This window comes from Lampetra fluviatilis, chromosome 2 (assembly GCF_964198595.1).
Source record: "Lampetra fluviatilis chromosome 2, kcLamFluv1.1, whole genome shotgun sequence".
Taxonomy (NCBI): Eukaryota; Metazoa; Chordata; class Hyperoartia; order Petromyzontiformes; family Petromyzontidae; genus Lampetra; species Lampetra fluviatilis.
In genome coordinates this window covers 17,004,006-17,027,689 of record NC_136276.1, presented here as the reverse complement: position 1 = coordinate 17,027,689, position 23,684 = coordinate 17,004,006, and the positions used below count along the sequence as shown (strand labels likewise).

Sequence of the window (23,684 nt, the reverse complement as noted above, 5' to 3'; positions counted from 1 at the left end):
GCTAACGCCAGCAGCTGTTCCATCACCATGGCGTCCTGCCCCTCCTCGTCCATGCGGGGAAAGGCGGCGTCCGCGAGAGCAAGCAGCGCTGTGCGGTAGGCGAGTGTAGTTTCCGTGTGCCCCTTCCGTCGCCTGTAGAATTGGTGGCGGCAGGCCGAGGGTGGTCCATACACCTTGGCCATGAGGCCCAGTGCGGCTTTGAGTGTGGAGCGGCCCGATCTCGGGGTGGACCTGAAGGCCGCGAGCGCGTTGTCGTCCAGCATCGCTGGTAGCGCACGTAGCGCCGTAGCGTCGGACCACCCCGACATTTCTTGATGGGCGAGGAATCTCCGCTGGAAGGCTCCCCAGTCACCCCCCTCAGCTTTGAAGGCCGTCAACGCAGGAAGTCGCTGTTGAAACACCTGGTCGTCTTCCGATAGATTATTTTCCCGCGCTGCGCCGTCAGTATGGGAAATGGCGGCCCCGTCCATGGGTGGTTCATGGCGACTTTTGGCACGCGCCGATGACGTGATGGTGGTCGTGATTCCCGCCAATTGACGGGCGCTCCGTAAAAATGGCGCCATTTCCAAAGTGCGAGGTGCGAAGCGCATTTTGGTGGGAATCTCCTTCGCATTCCTTCTCGACGCTCGCCGTCGTCCTTCCTCCTCCAGATGCGGTGATTTCCGCCAAAATTGACGCCGCGGCGAGTAGCAGCTCCGCCAGGCGAGAGTGCGCATCCTGGAGTCCGGTGTCGGACCCCAGCGGAGCGTCGGGCGTCCCCGAAAGGTTCTGTGGCGTCGGCATCTCCTCTTCCTCTCCTCCCGAAGCTCGCTGTCCCGATTCGTCGTGGTCGTCCTCCCGGTCTCGCTCGTGAGTCCGATTAGTCTTCCTGGTATCCATATCTTGAAGACAGTTTCACTTCTGACGCCAGTTGTAATATCTCAATAATGGCGGGAGACGAGTTGACGGGGCAGCACTTATTTATTAACACTGGTTGCACAGTAACAGGCACAGCCGAGATAACGTCTACGCTACGCGTGCCTAACTCGGCCACGCACTCAGTCTCTCCGGCGACTCTCTCCCCACGGGGAGCTATCGGACCCGCCTTGCCAGGGCACGGGTCTCGACCACTGGGTTACACAGCCCGGCCCTTACAAGGACGTCGGGCCGTGAATCCCAAGGCCTCGCCTCTGAGCCTCACAGAGTCCCGGCCCTTACAAGGGCAGCGGGGCTAGGGGTCTCAGGGCCCTATCTCTTCCTCCGTGTTCTGTCTTCACTGGTTAATGACTCCCCGAGTGCTCCCGCACATCACCTTACATAGCCCTCCGCTCCAGGGGGCAGGGCCTATGCGGACCGCGATGTGGACACCCGCCTGCGGACCGTGATGTAGCCACCCACCACGCGCTGTCTCACGATCCTCCCCGCCAGCACGTACCACCACTACACATGCACACCCACAAACACGTGACTCTACACATTCATAGAAAGACAGGAAGACAGGTGCAGAGTAGAGGGCCACATGGAGAGATAAGGAGAGAACAGACTCGAGAGAGAGGTACCATGTGTGAGACACCAGGACAGAAAGGGATAGAGGTATGGTTACTACACTACGAGAATACAGTATTTCACTATGTAACACAATTTTTGTTACACGCTTTTATTTAACTCACTCCGTCTGTTGTCGTATCCTCAAAAAATCTTGTAACTCAATTTTTTACCCACTTTCCAATGTGCTATCGACTGAAAACTTGAAATACCCATGTCATACTGATGACCAGACTATATTCTATCATAAAAAAAATCTAAAACATATATTTTTTTACATTTTACGTGCTTTTTTTAACATACTCTTTCTGTTGTCGTATCCTTAAATCTTGTAACTCAATTTCAAAAGTATTCCCAATGTCGTATCGACTGAAAACTTGGTATAGGTATGTCACACTGATGACAAGACTATATTCTATAATTCAAAATTAAACAAATATATTTTTAAACATTTTACACGCTTTTATTTAACTCACTCTGTCTGTTGTATCCTCAAATCTTGTAAATCAATTTCAACCATCTTCCCAATGTCGTATCGACTGCAAACTTGGTATAGGTATGTCATACTGATGACAATACTATATTCTATAATTATAAATGTAAAACAAATATTTGTAAACATATTCTTAGGTGTTTTCGGTAAAGTCACGTAGGTAAAACATTAAAATTAATAAAAGTTAAAACAAATAAAAAAAAATCACGACGTTTCGGAGGCAACACAAGCCTCCGTCTTCAGGTGGAACCGTCACAGCCACGACAGCTGTATCAAGTAAATGAGAGATTGCAGGAGCTACCACTCCGTTTATATAATGGTTGGAGAGGGGGGAAGGGGCAAGTGCAGCACACTTTTTATTCATATGGTAAGGTGAGGCTTAAGAGGGTGAGCCTTTGTTATGGAGAGGTACGGTTTGTGACTCAACCTGGCCTACCTAACAATAGAGTGAAAAGGAGAAACATGGTAAACCTGTAATAGTTGTCTGTCAAATAAGATTGGTCAAATAAGTGTAGTTAAATCTTTTTTGCATGGTTAATCACATCTTTCCAATGATTACTCAGTTTGTAACCATCATCACGGTTGAAATGATGTCTCTGTTTGTATATTTGTATGGCTTCGTGTACAAACCTTTGATGGTAGCCAGGAGGTTTGCAGAGAACCTTGGTCTCAAAAAAGACAATTTCATGAGAACCCACCGAGTTGTAGCAATGATCGGCAGCGGCCGAAGAATCAGTTCTGCCGTGTTTCAGATCTGACTTGTGCTCGCGGACACGATCAGAAACATGACGTTTCGTTTCTCCAATGTAGCAATCACCACAAATGCAACTCAATTTGTAGACTCCAGGATACTGTAAGTCAGGAACGACATCCTTCACAGATGGAATCAGATCACGGATTTTATGCACTGTACTGAATCGGACTTGGATCTTATGTTTGTTTAGAATTTTGGAGATCTTTTTGGTCACGCCAGCTATGTATGGTAACGTGATGGTTTTGGTCGGAGTTTCATGTGGCTGTTTCTGTGTGGTGGGAGAAACAGCTTAGCGGATAGTGCGGTCAGAGTATCCGTTCATCCTGAGGGCCCGATGTACATGTCTTAATTCACCAGCCAGGTGGTGTTGGTCAGAAATGCCATGGGCTCTGTGGTATAGCGTTTTGATGAGATAATTCTTTTGAGATGGGTGGTGGTGGGAATCCGGTTTCAAGTAGGAATCTGTGTGGGTGGCTTTCCTGTAGACAGAATGTCCCAAGGATCCGTCAGGCCTCCTCTCAAGCAGAATATCCAAGAATGGTAGTTTACTGTCTTTCTCCACTTCCATGGTGAATCTGATGGATGGGTGTCTAGAATTGATGTGGTCCAAGAAGTGGTTCAATGCTGGGAGGCCATGTGGCCAGATGACGAAAGTGTCATCCACATGGAAGTGGAGAAAGACGGTAAACTACCATTCTTGGATATTCTGTTTGAGAGGAGGCCTGACGGATCCTTGGGACATTCTGTCTACAGGAAAGCCACCCACACAGATTCCTACTTGAAACCGGATTCCCACCACCACCCATCTCATCAAAACGCTATACCACAGAGCCCATGGCATTTCTGACCAACACCACCTGGCCGGTGAATTAAGACATGTACATCGGGCGCTCAGGATGAACGGATACTCTGACCGCACTATCCGCTAAGCTGTTTCTCCCACCACACAGAAACAGCCACATGAAACTCCGACCAAAACCATCACGTTACCATACATAGCAGGCGTGACCAAAAAGATCTCCAAAATTCTAAACAAACATAAGATCCAAGTCCGATTCAGTACAGTGCATAAAATCCGTGATCTGATTCCATCTGTGAAGGATGTCGTTCCTGACTTACAGTATCCTGGAGTCTACAAATTGAGTTGCATTTGTGGTGATTGCTACATTGGAGAAACTAAACGTCATGTTTCTGATCGTGTCCGCGAGCACAAGTCAGATCTGAAACACGGCAGAACTGATTCTTCGGCCGTTACCGATCATTGCTACAACTCGGTGGGCTCACATGAAATTGTCTTTTCTGAGACCAAGGTTCTCTGCAAACCTCCTGGCTACCATTAAAGGTTTGTACACGAAGCCATACAAATATACAAACACAGACATAATTTCAACCGTGATGATGGTTACAAACTGAGTAATCATTGAAAAGATGTGATTAACCATGCAAAAAAGATTGAACTACACTTATTTGACCAATCTTATTTGACAGACAACTATTACAGGTTTACCATGTTTCTCCTTTTCACTCTATTGTTAGGTAGGCCAGGTTGAGTCACAAACCGTACCTCTCCATAACAAAGGCTCACCCTCTTAAGCCTCACCTTACCATATGAATAAAAAGTGTGCTGCACTTGCCCCTTCCCCCCTCTCCAACCATTATATAAACGGAGCGGTAGCTCCTGCAATCTCTCATTTACTTGATACAGCTGTCGTGGCTGTGACGGTTCCACCTGAAGACGGAGGCTTGTGTTGCCTCCGAAACGTCGTGATTTTTATTTTATTTTTATTAATTTGAATGTTTTACCCACGTGACTTTACCGAAAAAACCTAACAGTATGAATCCTTGCTGTCACGAAAGCTTCAAATCTAGAATTATTTTTAAACAATCATTTTTACGGGTCTAGTTGTCCACGCTCAACTCGCGTTGGCTGTAAATCACCACGGTCCCTTACGTTACGGCAAGCTTCGGGGAGCCACGCCGAGGGGCGGGAGGGGACGATGGAGGATGGGTGCACGGGGGGGAGGGGCAGCTCGGAGTTGGCCGGGGGGAATGCTCCCTTACGCTGTGGCAAGCTGCGGGCCCACTTCCTGGAGTTGTGGAGTTCTTCCATTACTCGTACGGTACATTTAATTAAAGCGTGTTTTTTTGAAAAGCTATTTATTTTTATTTTTTTCCTGGATAGTAAGTGTTATTTCCTAATGGCTTATGCCTAAAAAGTATAGAAAATGGCTTTTATTCCCCACAAACTTTGCTTTTGTGACCAGGACAGTGATATTTAGAAATGTACCTATTTCAATGAGAAAACGGGCATATTTGTGTATTTTCGTTCACATAAAGTTAGAAAAAAAACATATGAATAAAAATGCACCTTTATTTATACTAAAGTATTAAAAAAAAACTTCAAAAGATTTAGAAGTGAGTAGTTTTTCGAGATTTACAATTATACTGTAAATAACTTTCACGAATCAACCCCCAAATGTAGTCTCCCATCATTTTTCTCGTTATACTGTCCTTGGTATATCCTGGTGGAAGCGCTCGCCTTGCTCCAAGTACGCTCCCATGTTGTCCTTGAATTTATCAAGAGCATCAAGGATATGGACTTTGAGGGACATTCTACAGCCCATTGTGCTGTAGTTCTTCACCAGTCTCAACCAGCTCCACATAGTTTTCGACCTTGTGATTGTCCAGGAAGCCACGAACCACTGTGACAAAGCTGTTCCAAGCTGTTTTCTCCTTACTAGTGAGATTTTTGGGGAATTCATTGCATTCCAGGATCTTCTTTATCTGTGGTCCGACGAAGACACGGGCTTTGACCTTTGCCTCAAACAGCTTAGGGAAGAAGTATTGAAGGCACTTGAAGGCTGCCGACTTCTTATCTACAGCTCTGACTAATTTTTCATGAGGCCCAATTTGATGTGCAGTGGTGGCATCAGTACCTTCCGGGGCTCCACCAGTGGCTCCCACTTGACGTTGTTCCTCCCCACAGAGAACTCGGTCTGCTGTGGCCAGTGCCACTTGTGGTAGTGCGCCTTGGTGTACCTGCTGTCCCAAAGGCAAAGATAGCAGGAAAACTTGGTAAAACCGCCTTGGAGACCTATCAGGAATGCCACCATTTTGAAGTCTCCGATGACCTCCCAGCCATACTCATCATACTTCAAGGTGTCAAGCAAGGTCTTGATGCTGTTGTAATCCTCTTTGAGGTGCACCGAGTGAGCCAGGGGAAGAGATGGGTACTTGTTACCATTATGGAGCAGCACAGCTTTGTGGCTCCAAGAATGAGCTGTCAATGAAGAGGCGTAACTCATTCTGGTTACAGGCGATTCCGATTGCCTCGAATAGACTGGTCACATTGTGGCAGAAGCAGAGCCCATCTTGACGGGTGAAGAAGCTGTAAAAAGGTTGGCGACGCTTCCTCTGATCTGCGACTTGCACACTTTCATCCAACAAGTTCCACTGCTTGATTCTAGATGTCAAAAGCTCGGCATTGGAATTGGTGAGACCAAGATCTCTGATGAAGTCGTTGAGGTCTTTTTGGTTGGGGTAGTGCGGGTTTCTCTCCTCAGCTCCACCTCTGAAATTGTCATCTGGATCTACGTCTTCCTCGCTATCTGACTTGCTCCTCTCTTCTAAAGACGGCTGCTCTCTCCCCTCAGGAGTGGGTTTCCTGAGAGCTCATGGCAGTTTGGCATGAAGGTCCAGATATGTGATCGCAGGTGCATTCTTGCCAGTCCGACCATGCAGAAGTAGCAGTTGTTTGAGTGGTCAGTGGGTTCCCGCCAAATTCTTTGGATAGCGAACTTCATGGCTCTCTTTTCCCCTCTGTACCATCCTACAAAAATATTTGTTTTTCACCCATGACTAATGTGTAAGAGATTCTCACAACATTTTTCATATATCATATATTTTTTCAATAACATTGAAAATTGTATAACATTAAATTCCGAGCAACAATTGTCCATCTTACCTTCCAGAGTTTTTTTGCATTGCCCGCAGGTGAAATAAAGTGCCCAGGGTTTGTCTTGATCCCCGACAGGCATGCCAATATATGCCTTGTAGGCCTCACGCATCTTAGTAGATGCTTCCACAGAGTACTTTTTCACTCTTGTCTTGATAAATTGGCCGCAGACATAGCAAAATGCGTCTGCCAGATGCTTGTAGCCTCTTGATGCCATCTCAGAAAAATGCAGATATGTATCGACTTAGGCAGCTGGAACTAAACTGAACTGGTGAGTTTAAGGTCCCTGTATTTATACTATTTATATTACTGGAAAGTTCTAGAATGTTATAGAAGTTGCTCCAAGTTTACTCAGCAATGAATATACCTGGAATATTTTGGAAAATAGGTACATTTCAAAATATCAAAATTCTGGTCACAAAAGCAAAGTTTGTGGGGAATAATATCCATTTTCTGTATATTTGAAGCATAAGCAATTAGGAAATGATACGTACTACCCAGGAACATTTTTTTATACATTTGTTACACGATGTTTTCAATGCCTCGTGACCCCATGATTGGTTCTCATGGCCCCAAATGGGGGTCACAAACCTCAGACTGATGAGCACTGGCACATCTGGTCAGCATGTGTGCTCGTGCTGCTTCTTTACAGACGCTTGTGCTTTTTCTACAGCCTGCAAAATAGACACCATACACGTGCTTGCAAGACAGTGTGCACGCTCTATCAGTTTAAACAAATCCACTAGTCTTAAGCATTTGCATTGAATTTTCATGAGTTCAGACTGCAGTTTTCAGGATTCAATGGAAATAACTAACATCCACCATTAAGATTTTGTGAAATGTATTTACGCCAAGAAACATCAAACATTTGTGTGCATATCCACAATTTAATGTTTAACCACCTTATCTTGTTTTACGTGTTATCAACCTCTCCCAAAATATACATGTTTTAATCAATGGTAGAGAGTTTGGCATTGTGGTTACAATCTTACATGTCTAAGTTTGCATTTTCATCACGCTGGTCGTTGCGGGTTCGGTGAAGGAGTGGGAGAACCCAGGGCCAGTTCAGATATCACTCACCATCGATGTTTAGCTGTGGCTGGAATCAAACTCAGGTCACTCGGTTCATAATGCAGTCACTGCACGAACGACTGTTCCACTACACCTCCCAGCTGCAGCCCCCACCTACCCCCCCTTATAAATACATATACACATTATACATACACATATACCCATACATACACATGTACCAATACACACACGTATACCATTGCTAATATGTACACCTCTCTGCTGTACCAATCTACTCAGACGAATATGTGCGACTCTCCGCTGTAATAATAAGTTGCCCCCTCCTCATACCATGGGGATGTGGAATTACCAGAAAGACCCAAAGAATATGAATTCCTGCAGTCACGAAAGATTTAAGTCAAGATTTACCAGAAATGGTTTAGGTTTGCGAATAATGGAGATAAGTGTTGCTGTATTGCTCCCTTGAGTCAGGAAGCATAATTCTGTATTTTATTTTTTCAGCAGTCATTCCTTACGGCCCGTTTAACCATTTCCCACATCATATATTTCTTAATTAACACTTCTGGGAAAGCTTTTTATTTTAACTGGATTGAGCTCGTTTTCTGCCCATGTCTGATTTGATATTTTACTTAATGTCTGAACCCGTTGGAGGCAAGGAGCAGTGATACAATCAGAGCTAAAATCACATTCTTCTCGACTCAAACCCCCATCTGCTGCTGATAATCGAAACATGTGTTTTTGATTACCGTCATGTTCATGCTTAATGTCAGCTCTGCAATAACATCATATGATAGGGGAACTGCCCTAGAACTACGCATTGTGTATATGTTAGCGAGCTGTTAGCAGGCTATGAGAACACATTATTATATAATGCTGTGGGCATGAAACAATTTTCAGTTGTAGTGTTTCACGTATCCCTACCATAGCATAGAAATTGAACAATAAAGCAGGGTTGTGAAGACGGTTTAGTGAAAAACAATGCACTATTATGAAGTGTGATGAGTAGTACTTTTAATTATAGCAACAGCCAATGCAATGTTTTAATTCAGTTTTATGAAACACCCATGTGTTATGGGATGGTGATATAAATTGGAAATTCGTTTATTTTTTTATAGTACATGGTGGGATAGGTCTGTCATCAACTAGAGCCAGCATTGGGGCACAACTAAACTTCTGTAAGGCTAATTGCCCCTGAGATGAACTGGCCCTGCACATCAACAGCAGCTGTCTCAAGCCACATCGAAATGGAAGGCTATCTATCACTTATATGCATGTGTATGGACGTAAGTAGCATCCCTTTGGGGTGTACGTGGGAAGCACCCACGATTTATATGAGTGAGCACACGTACCTCTGCATGGAGTCGACAGAGACGTTGCGGGAAGTGGGCTCTGCTTGGCGGGGCCCCATCGCTGGAGTAGAGAGGGGATGTGCCGGCTCAGGGGAGTTTAGGGGACCTGGATGTGAGGGCCCGGGGACATGTGACGCTGGCTCCTGTTCCTCTCGAGAGACCGAGCAGGAGGTGTGGCCCGGGGCGAGGCTCGGGGGAAGGGAAGAGGAACGGGGGCGGAGCGGAGGGCTCAGTTCAGCGTGGGAAGCGATCGGTGGGGAGGCGCGGGGAGCCGGGAGATCGGCTATAGGGGCTGAGGAATCGGGGGACCTCTTCCAAGGGGTCTCGTAAAGATTCCCCTTCCCAAGTGTTGCGTTCTAGTGTTGTGTTAAGCCCTGTGTTATCCCTAGGCTAGCTGTTACAATAAAGTGTGGTGCCTCTAGATTTCTGCGTGTGCCTCGTCTGACACACTACATCTGGTGCCAGAAGGGAAACTACTGGTTAAACTAGGAAGAAGATACGAGACGACAGCAACCTACCAGGACTTCCTCCGAGGAAGAAGATGAAGAGAGAGTGATCCCACAGACGGCCCTGGGAGAAGCAGCCCTTGGTGTGGACCAAGAGGGTTTAGGGCCTGCGACCTCACCATACCACCTACAACGGGAAGAGACAGACGAGCGCGGGGTCAACGGCTGGCTGACCTGCTCTCCGCGGTAGCAGTGCTCATGGCGGAGTTGGAGCTGGGGGAGTTGGCGGATCGAGCCAGAGGACCGGAGCCGAGGGCCGCAGAGTCCGCCATTGCTACGTGCCACACGCAAGAAGCGCGGGAAACTCAGCTCTCGCAGGCGGCCACCATTTTGTCCATCGCGTGGGAGGGAGTTGACGCCATTTCAGGCGCCGTGCCAAAACCTCTCACGGAGGGGCCTGGTCTAAAGAAACGTCTCCCCTTGGTTAAATCATTTTCTGCTGCTGGGGGCGACTGGGTGGCTTTCAGCCGCCGCTTCACAGTGACTTGTGCTTTGGTGGGATGGACGGACAGGGAGGTGTTGCAGGCTCTTCCTACGGCCCTAGACGACGCTGCCTTGGGTGCGTTTTTCTCCATCCCAGCGGAATATCGGGCGACGCTGCAACAGGCTCTTATGCAGATGGCGGGAATTTTTGATCTGCCTTCCAGCATGTGCCATAGGTATGCTATGAGGCAATGGGAGGAGGCGGAGACGCCTCTGGTCTTTCGGAGCTCGCTCATTTCGCTGGCCCAGGCCGTGTATCCGAAGATGGACAAGGACGGCTTGGGCGCCCTGGTTTTAGATGGCATGCTTGGCCTGGCCCTTGATCTCAACATCGTGCTGCCAGCCTCCTCCGACGACGAATTGACATCGTTAAAGGTCACGAGATTCCTCCAGTCCTACCGTAACCTCAAGCGCCACTCGCCTTTGGCGGTGTGTGCAGCCCCCGCCGAGGAAGGGACAGCCGCTGACGGAGTCGAGTCATCCCAGGCCTTTGCCTCACTCGACGCCAGTTGGTGGAGGAGGAACGAGAGGGGATCGAGGGACAACCGGGATGGGCGGACGAAGGCCTACTCTGGGACAAGATCGTCCCCCGCTGTATGCTTAAAATGCGGCCATCTGGGCCACATCGCCAAGGGGTGCCGGACTGAACGCGGACAGGCCTCCGGGACGTCATCTGCCTCCAGACGACCGTCATCCATCCCATGGGGCCCTCAGGCGAGTCGGGCTACACCGCACACCCGGCCCTCACACTCACCTCACCCATCCGCTTCGCGCGTTGCGGGGGATCCGCAGGGGGGGGCTGTCCGGTCAGGTCACGGGGCGTGAAACGTTAGGTCGGGGGACGGATGGGTGGTCACGTCGACCTGGTCAATGATTGGCGTTAAGCCAACGTATTGTGGCCGCGGCTGCGGCATCCTTGGCTGTCATAGGCACCATGCAGGGCATGGAGGTGCGGATGTTAATTGATGCGGGAGCATTCGTCACCATCATATCTGAAATTATTTTTGAATGCTTGCTACCTAAATTGGCTATCCTCCGTCCGGTCAAGGTACCGTGTTGCGCGGCCAACGGCGGATCGCTGAGCATTATAGGGCAAATGGCAGCGACCGTGACCATTGGTGACATTCAATTATCCGGCACGGTACTGGTTTCAAAATAGCTGGCTGTGCCTTGCCTCTTAGGTACGGATTTTCTGGGGAGAATGCCCATTAAAATCCTTGTTGACCAAGGGTGTCTTGAGTTGCCGTTGGGCCGCAAAATGCCCTTTTTGGCCTCCCCGACTCGGCTAGTGAAGGCTAATGCTGTTATTCGGGCCCTTGAGCGGGAGACGGTCTCGATCCCTCCTGGGGCGCAAATGCCTGTGCCCTTGCGCCTTAGGAGGCAACTTGATCGAAACGTCACTTAGAGCGGTGTTCTTTTAACAACGGCCAACAAGGTCAGTCGTAGCCTTATGTTAGTGGGGGCTCAAACGATCGTCAGGGGCGACCAGCAACCCTTTATTCAAATTTTAAACACGCGTCTGGGACCCATAATCACACAAGAGGGCACGGTTCTGGCTCATGCTTCGCCAGTGGATGAACAGCCCGTGGAAGTGAACTCCGCGAGATTAGTCGCAGCTGCGGAGCAGAGAGAGAGCGGCGATGATGCCTGGGTCAAGACTCTGTGTGCCGAGAGCCCTGATTTGTCCAAGGATCAGAGGTCTGCGTTACGTGCCCTTCTTCTTGAATTCTCGGACATCTTCAGTAAGTTTAAATATGATATTGGCCGCACGTCCTTGGTACACCATCATATTGAGACGGGCGATGCGGCCCCATCTGGGGCTTTAATATTGGTCGGCTGGGACGGCTGAGTTTCACAAAGGGGGGGTGATGTAGGGACGTAAGTAGCGTCCCTACGGGTGTACGCGGGAAGCACCCACGATTTATATGAGTGAGCGCACGTACCTCTGCACGGAGTCGACGGAGACGTTGCGGGAAGCGGGCCCTGCTTGGCGGGGCCCCGTCGCTGGAGGAGAGAGGGGATATGCCGGCTCAGGGGAGTTAAGGGGACCCGGATGTGAGGGCCCGGGGAAATGTGACGCTGGCTCCTGTTCCTCTTGAGAGATCGAGCAGGAGGCGTGGCCGGGGGTGGCCCGGGGCATGGCTCGGGGGAGGGAAGAGGAACGGGGGTGGAGCGGAGGACTCAGTCCAGCTTGGGAAGCGATCGGTGCGGCGGCATGGGAAGCCGGGAGATCGGCTATAGGGACCGAGGAATAGGGGGACCTCTTCCATAGGGGTCTAGTATAGATGTCCCTTCCCAAGTGTTGCATTCTAGTGTTGTGTTAAGCGTTGTGTTATCCCTAGGCTCGCTGTTATAATAAAGTGTGGTGCCTCCAGATTTCTGCGTGTGCCTCGTCCGACACACTACACATGCGACAGGCTGGGTAGGCTCTGCACCACTAAATATCCCGAATTTGAAAGGGTTGCCCAATAGCTTACTCTTGGGTAACTGTTTACCTGCCAATTTGAAATGTAATTCTCATTAGGCCCCATGGTGTTAAGGACCGTATCAAACCTTGTATCCACCCTATCTCTCTGGCTTCACAGATTATGTGTTATTATGAGTATTTATGGTAGCTGACTGGACGTGCATTTGCGTGTACACCGTACAAATCGTATTACATGGTCTTACTATGTTGCTCTTCATGACAAGTCCATCATCTAGAATTAGTGCACGGCAAAATGTCAATTACAGTGCACAAAGGCACCAACACAATGGGCAAGGGCTTCAGTAAGCCACGTAAAAGACTCGTGTCGTTAACTTGTGTTGTAACATCTCAAATGTACATTGTGAGGCCCAGAGATTCGTAATTGGCCATTTATTATCTTGACATAAACGGGTAAAATATAAATGCGCTTATTGTATTAAACATGTTTCTTTATTTCATAGAATATTACAATCCTGTGTACCGCATGAATATTGTTAAACTACCCTGAATCCCATCCCTCTAAAATGTTATGCCTCAGCATAGCTATTTCACTAATAAAATACGTGTTAGTTTGTATAGATACAATACAACATGAAAATATTGAAAATTGGGTATCAATGGAATAAAAAACATATTTTACTCCTTGCTGTATGTCGAAGGGTTCACACACATCACAACCAATTTACTTTACAGATGCAGTTACACGTGCATAATAATATGCATGAGAATAGAGAAATGGTTGCTATGTGACACTCTTTGCCTAGCCCCTGCCGAAGACACCGTGTGCTGAAACAGTGGATACCTGAAGGACTCTACAATGACCCGGTTAAGATGACCCTGTTAACGTGATCTACCCACTTCTGTAAAGTTGTCTCGGACATTTTAAATTACACCAACCGTGTGGGACCAGGTGTGCACAAACGTAACTCACGTTCACTAACGAATGCACACGAACTCAACAAAAACAAAAATCACGATAATGGAGGCACATTATAAGTGACTTTATTATTTATGCAGGGAGATGGAATAAATTCAAATGTTGTATAAATATTGCACGGATGTGTGCATCGGTACATGCCCGATTCACAAATACAAAAAGAGGCATCATCACACCGATGTACTTTGATGCTATTATCTGGCTCAATCACCTCAATGTAAAGCTATAGCTGTTGCCCTGCAGTCCACATCAACATTGGCCGTACGAAAAAGTACATGGAAGGCATGCCGTATTGCGTGTGTGGTATACACATACTGTATTAGTAACACGGTTATGAATGCTTCGTGTTTAGTACTGCCACTTAAATCTAAAGCTTCCTCCATATGTAAATATACACTAGCAATCCCAATAATAACTGAATCAGATGCTAAACATTTAACTCGGGTAAACATTTTACGTGATGCCAAAGTAGCTGTTAATCTTTGAAACAGAAGAGGATTAAGTAAATTCTAAAATGTGATAATTTGTGAACTATTTCATTATAAACTTCGAATTAGCATTAAAAAAAACTTAAGACAAAATGGATTTATAGGCACAGGACATGTCTACGGCAGATTACATAATTTCTTTTTAAACTAATCTGTGTCAGAAATGAAAATAACACCGTGGTCACTACGCAACACTGTGGATTTGGGAGGCATCATCTGGTCCAACCCATGTGAGACTAGGCTCTAAGGAAAGCTGTCTCAGGTGTGGACCAATCAACTTCAAGGACAGTGAAGATTATCAGAGTTATGTTTTTTGTTTGTATTATGACTGCAGGTATTGCGGTCTATGCAAACATGACTCCTTGTAAAAAGGTGTCAGTTTTGTTGCCAAATAGAAGGGTAAAAAAACAATTATCAAACGAGAACATTTTACAAAACAAGATAATGTATAAAGTTCACCTGCAGGGGACCCTATTTCTGCTATGCACATGTCACTTTTATCATCTGCACAGCGATTTTACTTAGTTTTTTTTATAAATGTTTAAATATATTAAAAATATATTGTTGCTGCTGTTTGCAATGTTGTTAATTTGCACAAGCTGAGAGAGAGCGACATGGGAACAAAAAACCTCACTGCCATGTACCTCATGTATGCATGGGTATGTGATCAAGAAAGCTGACTTGACTTGACTTCAATAAGCTACAGTTTAATGCAGCAGTGTTGGACTCATTGCCTCCCTTAAGGTATATTGACAGACCCAAATGATCAAGTTTGTATATACAGGAAAACCGTTCGGCTCTGCAAGGTTTACCTAATTTGTTATTTTCCAGAACACGGGGATGATATTTTGGCTCGACACGGTTTGACGCCACGAAGATTCTAATCTCTGCGTCGAAAGGTAGTGCCGTGAGAGTACTGCATCCGTTGAAAGGTGTGAACAAATCGACTGTGAGAACGATTTATTTACCATGAATGTTTGCATGTGTGTATGTTTTTCGTACGGTAATGTAACACACTCAATGAGCACAACAGTGTAATGCAAACGTGCACATTGCAGCATGCATCTAGCCATCCACTCGTGGAGAACGTTAGACGGGAAAACAAAGAGTGTACACACGTACAAGCAATGGAGAGTGACTCAGCATATTTTAGAACAATAATGACAGAACTCAGAATAGTAAAACAAAGATGAAGGGGGTGATAATTTCGGGCCCAGGAACACAATCCTATTTTTCCCATAAGGCCTATTATTTGTCTAACGCATTTTTGCCCAACACGGAATTTTCCAGGAACGTAACCCTCACGTCCATTGAGGTCTACCTGTACACTAGCAGAGATGAAGGAAATATTTCTCTAACGGTGTTTTATGACTTCACAAGGTGGCTGCAATGATCAGAGTATGCTTCCAGGCAAGTCCGTGATAAATGATTTTAAAACAAACGACGCAAAGGGTTTAAAATTGTAGATTTAATCACAAGATGTGCGATGCGAATGCTATTGAATTGAAATAACATTCATAAACAAACAAACAAAAACTCCCTGTGTGTGCAGTGTAATGTGTTGGATTAATGTCCATCAATGTTTATCTTTTCAGCTTCAGACCTATTAACACTCTAAACATCATATCTACAGAAGGCACAATGTCAGAAATGAATTCAGCTTCAAGAAAATGGGTATTTCTTACCCTACTATTTGTTTCAATTAGTATTATTCTGGCATCAGTTTTGATTCACCAGCATGTAAATGCAAACTTTCCCAAGAAGTGCCCAAATAAATTTGTTCTAAATGGCATTAAACCCGATTACAAGGCAATAGAAATATTTTCCGACCTAACGCCAACAGAATTGACCACTGTCAAGGACTTTCTGGTGAGCCATAATGACCTCAATATTGTTGCTTCAGAAGCCACCGTGAACAGCAACTACATTTACATGATAGAGCTCTACAACCCAGACAAAAAGGAAGCTTTGCATTACTTGGACCATGGAGGAGCCAAGCCTGCTCGAGTTGCTAAGGCAGTGGTTTTCCGCGGAGCTGACGTTCAGCCATCGATTGCAGAATATCTGATAGGCCCGCTTCCGAATCCCACCTGGTACCGGCCACACAGTCCATCAACGAGGAAACACGTTATTAATTTTAGCTCTCGGCCAACGACAATCCCGGAATACACGGCTCTGTACACATATTTTTTACCAAAAGCTTTAGAAAAAGTGAACCATATTTTGGAGGAGAGTTATGGCTATACGTATCATAACTGTACAAAAAAATGCCTAACCGTTGGGGAAGTGGCACCAAAAGGATTGAAGTCAGGAGAAAGGCGGTCCTGGGTAATGCTTCTCCGACAATTGGAAGGGTTTTACCTGCACCCAGTAGGCTTTCACGTTTTGATAAATCATGAAAGCTCAAACATCGCAAAATGGGCAGTGGAGAAGGTTTACTACCATGGCCAGTATTTTGTAAGCATCGAAGAGCTAATCACAAAATATGACAAAGGTTCTATTACTAAGATAAAGCTGAGTGACAGCAGTCGAGAATCATCGGGATATAATCGTCGCGGAGCCTTCAGAGCAGACACGTCTCAGACGGGACCGCGGCAGTTCGAGCCCGAGGGCCACCGGTACCGGGTTGATGGGAACTTTGTGCAGTATATGCCCTGGACGTTCGCTTTCAGAATCTCTTACATGGGGCTTCAGATATTTGACATCAAGTACAACGGTGAGAGAATTGTCTATGAGATGGGCCTCCAAGATGTCGTCTCATACTATACTGGCAACGATCCGATAGGAAGCTTATTCAGAGCCATGGACTCAGGTTGGCACTTTGGTGCCGACAATTTTGAGCTTGTGAAGGGGATCGACTGCCCGCACACTGCCACGTACCTGGACACATATCACTTTGTGAACTCAGAGAAGCCGCTGAAATACCCGAACTCCATCTGCATTTTCGAGCACAACACAGGAGTGCCATTGCGTCGACACTTGGAGGACGAAGACCGAAGAGGCTACTCGTTCTATGGTGGCTTGGTCAACTATGTACTCGTGATTAGGAGTGTCAACACAGTATACAACTACGATTACGTCGTGGACTATATTTTCTACCAGAATGGAGTAATTGAAGCAAAGATTCACCCCACTGGGTACCTTGTGGCGACGTATTTCCTTGGGGATGGACTCAAGTATGGCAACAAAATATTTGACCACGTCCTTGGCAATGTGCACACGCACATGATAAACTACAAACTGGACATGGATATAGTGGGTGAGTTTATTTTCATCAATATTATCCATGCATGTATCATTTTACAAAACTGCTCGCATAGCTTTAATCCATGATTGTGTTCATATGTTGAAAGTGATTAAAGGGCATTTACGTTAGAACAGCATTGTATTGTCACTTGTTTTTCTGAACAATTCTATTTTCTGTAGAGTACCATTAAAATGAGCGGACGTATAATATAGATAGAGTAAATCTTATCCGCAACCCTCTTATCCGCAAATCCTATTATCGGCAACCCAACATTAAATTCACACAAACTACTTTTGTACATCGGTCAACTCTTTAATTTATCTGAACATTTGTACTGAAAATAGGATCTACCCATTATAGATTGCGATGAGAACTAATTGCATTATATTCCTGTATTTTTCTTTTTATGAGTGGATAAGAGGAACGTGGAAGTGGTTGCTGGCAGATGCTAAACACATCCTAATATCTACGATGTCCTATGGATGAGAGAATAACGATGATGATGTAAATGCCAACAATGATTATTATCATGTTCTAGATGATGATGGACAGTAGGGCATTAAACAAAGCAGTTCAAAAGCAAAGTTTGCCAGCAGTTCATGATGTTGCCCATGCACCGTTATCCAAAGTGTTTAAAGGCAGTGAAATGTGTAGGTATTCGAGGAATGTCTGCAGTTGAGGAAGTAATGTGTATACTACAGGGGTTGTGATAAGGGGGTCAATTAATATGTTAACAGGGCAAATGTCAGTATTTATGTAATAATAGGATTTTTCCCCTTTTTTCTGGCAACAAAACTGAAACCTTTTTACAAGGATTCATGTCTGCATTAACCACAATACTTGCAGTCAAAATGCAAACAAAAAAACACTATGATAATATATGCATTGTGCTTGAAACTGATTGGTCCACACCAAGGGACGGCTTTCTTTTGAGCCTCGACCCAATTGGTGCTCGACCAAAGGACCCCAAAAGGCATACAGCTCAAAGACGATGTACTATCAGTACCAAAATATTATTATTATTATTATTATATTTTGGTAATGGCAAAAGAGGTCTAATGATGAAGTATTTATGTATTTCACAAAATTTCAGTATTTATGGATTTCACAAACCGCTTTGGGTAAGTAGTGAGCTTAATTTAATTGTTGCAAGAAAGGTGCTTAAAGCAAAAGTAATGGCTTTTTTACGGTACAAGTCATAGAGATGGACTTCAACTAATTGCAAAACAAGTGATAGCATTAGCCATGGTGATCTCTCGCTCTCTCTCTTGATGTAGTTCGATCTTGTTTCCCCCCAAATGTTTCTAAATTTGCTTTCATATCATGAGATGCAGAATCCATTATACAATTCTGCAGACGCAGTGGACCCGGTGTGTTAGAGAGTTGCTAAGTAAGAGATTTAGTTTTACAGGCCTTCTCCAAAAAATATATTTCCAGGGCTCTTGTTACCCTTTACACAGTATGGGTCGCATTTTCTCATAATCCTGCTATGCCTTTGTCGCCTCAAAGTTAAACTGATCGTTTAAATTCTCAGAACTAGAAACCAACTAGATTTCAACTCAGGATCTCAACAGTGTTGATTCAGTACTCAGTTCTGTGAGCCACCTCAAATTTTATTCCATCCTGAATGCATAAAAAAATACTTTACCTTTTACACTTACACCTGGTTTCCTCACAATATATATTGGTCTCCTGTACAAAACAAATATATTAAGTGGTGTATATTGAACAATAGCACCATGGGTATACATTAACTTAACTTCAGAGTACACGGTAACGCCTCTTCAAACTTAAATAAGTAATATTGAAAAACACTTTTTAATGAAATGTACTAGTAATGGCAGAACTCCACGACTCCAGGAAGTGGTCCCGAAGCTTGCCATAGCGTAAGGGACTGTAGCCAATTACAGCCAACGTCAGTTGACCATGGACAATTAGACCCAAGTCGAAACATAACATGTAAAATATGTGTAAAAATATATATATATATTTTTATGATACAATATAGTATTGTCATCAGTATGACATAAGTATACCAAGTTTGCAGTCGATACCGCATTGGGAAGTGGTTTAAAATTGAGTTCCAAGATTTGAGGGTACAATGACAACAACAATGACAACAACAGAGTGAGTTAAAAGAAAGCGTGTAAAAAAACATCACCATCACACGTCAATGCGTACTCAGTACACTGCGTACACAGTACACTGCGTATATAAACAATGACCTGCTGCTTACCGTTTGCCCCACAGGCACAAGCAACAGCTTTAAGACTGTGAGCCTGCAGCTTGAGAACACGACCGTCGTTTGGAGCCCAGAGCATGCCAAGGTCATGCCCAGCGTGAAGCACGACCTCAAGGAGACAGAGTCGGAGGCAGCCTTCAAGTTCGACGTCAGACTTCCATACCTAGTGTTCTTTAACGAGAACGCCTTAAACAAGTGGGGCACACAGCGTGGTTATCGCGTGCAGGTCACGAGCCACGGAAACCCCCTGTTGCCAGAGGATTACGAAGAGGAGAAAAGCGTTGCGTGGAGCAGGTATAGATATTTTTTTTTTAAGCAAAGCACAGTTGAATCATCGTGGTCATCATCCGTGATCAATCAACCGCCGAGGTGAAGGTTTTTTCCAAGTCAGTGATGTGATTGAACACTATCTTGTTCCTGCACATAAGCTGATTTCGTCACTCAATTTCTGCAGTGAATGTACTATTACAGTCTGGTATAACGTAAGAATAGGTTTTCCCCCTTTTTCATAGTATAACGTGTAAAGAAAAAAAACTCATTTTATATGCATCCTTATCTGCAACCGAAATTATCTGTAAATCAATCAACAACTCTCATCCTATTATCTGCAGAACAACCATTATTATTACTACCCATGATTCTGTAGATACAGTGAAAAGAAAGACTCTAAGGTTACCAGAATCTTCCGAGAATCCATGACAATCTTGAATAAGGAGGGTCATGAGCAGTCTAGGGAACAGATGCAGCCCACAAAAATAGAGCGTATTTTTTTCACGATGCCACCTAGAGAGGAAATAGGGGCAACCCAGCTTTGCTTTCGCATGAGATTCGCGAATGAGATCAAAGTTAGGCGCGAAAGAAGATGACCGGAAATATCATAACGTGCAGATCATAGAGACGTCTTTATAACAGCTAAATTATAATCGCAAAACCATCCAGTGGGAGGAAGACACAACGCATATTGATCGTAGATCATAGAGTTGTCTTTATAATAGCAACATAATATCAAAGTCGTCCAGCGGGATGACACAATGCATATTGATCGAAGATAATTGATTCTTACACGTATGATTTTATGCATGTAGCTTGAGAGTATTTACGACCCATTTTTATACAGAAGGAATATATGGGCTCATCACTTCAGCTATACAAGGCATGTAACGATTTATGAATGTTGTGATTATAATCAATTCTTAGCCTCCCAATACATGTGTAATGCGAGCGTATGTGGGGTTTCACCGCCCCAGCCCCTAAGCCAATCGGGCGCCACGAAGCATCGGGGGCAGGGTCTAAGGGCGGAGCTGGGAGGCGTTAAGGGAGGGGTATTATCTGGAAGGTTCTTAAGGGGTGTGGCGAAGGGCGGAGTCTGGGTGACGTGGAAAGGGGATATAAGGGGGAGCCAAAAGGGGCTCGTGGTCAGTTGGTGGGATCTGGAAGCTGGGCCACGTCGGGACTCTCCGCGAGCCATCGGCCACGTGGAGACAGCTCCCAGCGCGCCGTCTGCCAGCGGTGCGCGGGAGCTGGGGAAGCGTGAGAGCGGCGCGGGAGCGGGACGTCAGTTCTACGGCGTGCCGCGGAGTGACCGGGAGAGCGGAACGCGAGCTGTCTATAACGAATAAATAAAGAGATGGGGACACAGTCCCTTGTCGTCGACGCGTTTTATTACACATGCATCAGATGTGTTTAAGAATATGTTTAACACTCATATTGTATGTCATCAGCAAATCAGCAGTCTGGTTAATGTTATCACCATTTAAATGTATGTCTTTGTTTCTCTGATGAAATAAGCTCATGTACTGGAGCTACAGTAGCTGGATTATCCCATCGCAGGAACAGAGAGTGGGTAGATGATGGCTGATGATCATGGTGGTTGGCGTGTCAGGTATGTCCGTATGTGCTGAGACTACTGACATTCCTTCAATGTTGCTCCTGTAATCACCATTGTTTGCATACCTCTCATTTCTGCCAAAGGTATCAAGTAGCGGTGACAAAACGGAAGGAGACAGAGCTCCACAGTGGAAGTATCTACAATCAACATGACCCTTGGGCTCCTGCCGTTTACTTTCAGGACTTCATAAATGACAATGAGAACATTGTCAATCAGGTTGCTTGCATTAGATTTAGATTCTTACTTAAATTACCTTCAAAAGCACATCTCATTTTCATTGGCAGCGTGTACCCATCCACACTTTACACCACCACACGTGACCCATTTATACGGCTGGGTTGACAGATTCGGGGTTTTAAGAAAGGTGAAACATGACCACAAAATGTCACGTAAAACTGAAATATAGCAATGCAATGGAGACTTGTGCAATCAGCACGGATTGGCTTTGTACAGCGCGAAAGAAGTTCAAGTCTATAGAGTTGTGCTAACGCCATTGCCTGTGGCCGTGCCGCTGGGCAGGACCTGGTGGCCTGGGTGACGGTGGGCTTCGTGCACATCCCCCACTCGGAGGACGTCCCCAACACAGCCACCGCCTGCAACGGCGCGGGCTTCTTCTTCCGACCGTTCAACTTCTACGACGAGGACCCATCAGTGGCCTCGCGGGACGTCGTGATCCTGCGGCCAGGGCCCCCTGGCTCGGGAGAGACGCGCGTGTCCTGGTGGACGGAGCAGAGCCCTACTGAGCCCTGCGTCTGCTTGCCCGACATTCAGCCGCTCACCTACAACGGGACGCGCGGTCCCGTGTAAAAAGCGCACAGCAACTCTGCAGTGATTCGCATATAGTGTTTATAACAAAAAAACTGTTCATTAGCAAAAATGAATCTGTAGTGTCGATGAAGGAGCAGCTTATCGTGAAATAAAAACGAGGTTTCTTCATGCTCAAATAAAGCTAAATGTTTCTGGGCAGCCATCATATCCTTTGGCAACCCTAGAGCCAGATGTGGAAATTTCACTTTTCTCCACAGTGGTAATAATTTTATATATGCAGGTGGATTGATGCCATGAAAAATACCCTGCATAAGCTCCGATTTGTTTGTCAATGTGTCATTTGTGCTGGCCGGAATTATAGCCTCCAGATGTTCTCAGCACTGGGAGTCTTTACAAAGATTGCACGACGGTATGAATCCTGCGGCCATGCAAACAAAGTATGTGGTGAAGTGCAAAACCACACTGTGAAACTGGGGATGTTTAACCTCTTTGACGACAGACATTCTTAACAGTGGACAATTGTGTGTGGCATAAACTAAAAACGGCTTAGTTTCTCACTCGATATTTTCCGGAATGCTCCTAGTCTGGTTTGGAGTACGGATTATTCACGTATATAGTACAAGATACACATATATTCCAAAAATGTAACCCTATAGTTACAATACATATAGAATATGAGATGCATGGACTCGCAATTGTTTTGGACAAAATTAGGCAAAATGTTTGTGGTGTGGCAAAGTAATACCCGGAACAGTGTTTTGGACTATTCCAACTGATATCAAGCACTAATAAAAAGCACATGTTGAAAATGAATCACATATAAATACTGTGATGGTGCTTTGGTAACATTTCTCGACTGACAATTCGGACGGCTGTGAGCTCAATAGCAGTCAGGAGCTAACTCATCCTATGTTAGCTGTTCTAACAGTATCGTGGCCAAATACATTTCATTCACAGCAATATCGAATCATTATTTGTTTCATCTATTCCGTTTCTTGTTTCGTGTGATTTAATGATAATATTCCAAGGACGGCGTCTTTGATGCTCTATTTTGTTGTGCTCATTTCTTGGTCTTGTGGTGCCACAGCGACGGGGCCGCTCTGCCGAGCCAGGGAGCCGCCCGGCTTCCCCCACCGCACTGCCCCCCATCACCCCCCCCACATAAGCACACACCCGCACGCATTCCTCCCCCCCCCATAGAGCTGGAAGGGAAGGTCACCTGATCGACCGGTTTTTATCCGAGAAACCCTTATCGGGAATAACTCTCACGGTTTCCGGCGATCAGGGAATTGGATGACCTCCCCCGTGCTACGTGGCACCGCGGCGCTGCGGCCAGCCTTAATATGGTGTGGTCGCGGCGTGGGGCATTCGGCCACCGCGGTTGAGGCGCATTTCCCCCCACACACGCGAGTATCGACGGGGCAGGCAGAGGGAATAAGTATTGTGATAGAGGAGCATCGTTAGAAAACACGCAGCGCATCTGAACGCATAATCAGGCACCCCCCGCACAGGCAGCGGAGGGACGACGTAATTACGCTCGGGCACGCAGGC

General features: G+C 45.7%; 1 protein-coding gene across 2 annotated transcripts in view; it reads left to right on the top strand.

Moving 5' to 3' along the window:
* Positions 1 to 22,177, top strand: part of LOC144937925 (diamine oxidase [copper-containing]-like) — a 37,334-nt gene extending 15,157 nt beyond the window's left edge. For both annotated transcript variants that reach the window (XM_078865549.1, XM_078865540.1), the window contains exons 3-7: positions 14,820 to 14,920; positions 15,584 to 17,247; positions 19,486 to 19,771; positions 21,449 to 21,581; positions 21,885 to 22,177. In XM_078865549.1, the coding sequence (XP_078721675.1) occupies positions 15,630 to 17,247; positions 19,486 to 19,771; positions 21,449 to 21,581; positions 21,885 to 22,172 (2,325 nt within the window). In that variant the 5' untranslated portion in view covers positions 14,820 to 14,920; positions 15,584 to 15,629 and the 3' untranslated portion in view covers positions 22,173 to 22,177. The remainder of the gene's footprint in view (positions 1 to 14,819; positions 14,921 to 15,583; positions 17,248 to 19,485; positions 19,772 to 21,448; positions 21,582 to 21,884) is intronic.
* The last annotated feature ends 1,507 nt before the right edge of the window (positions 22,178 to 23,684 follow it).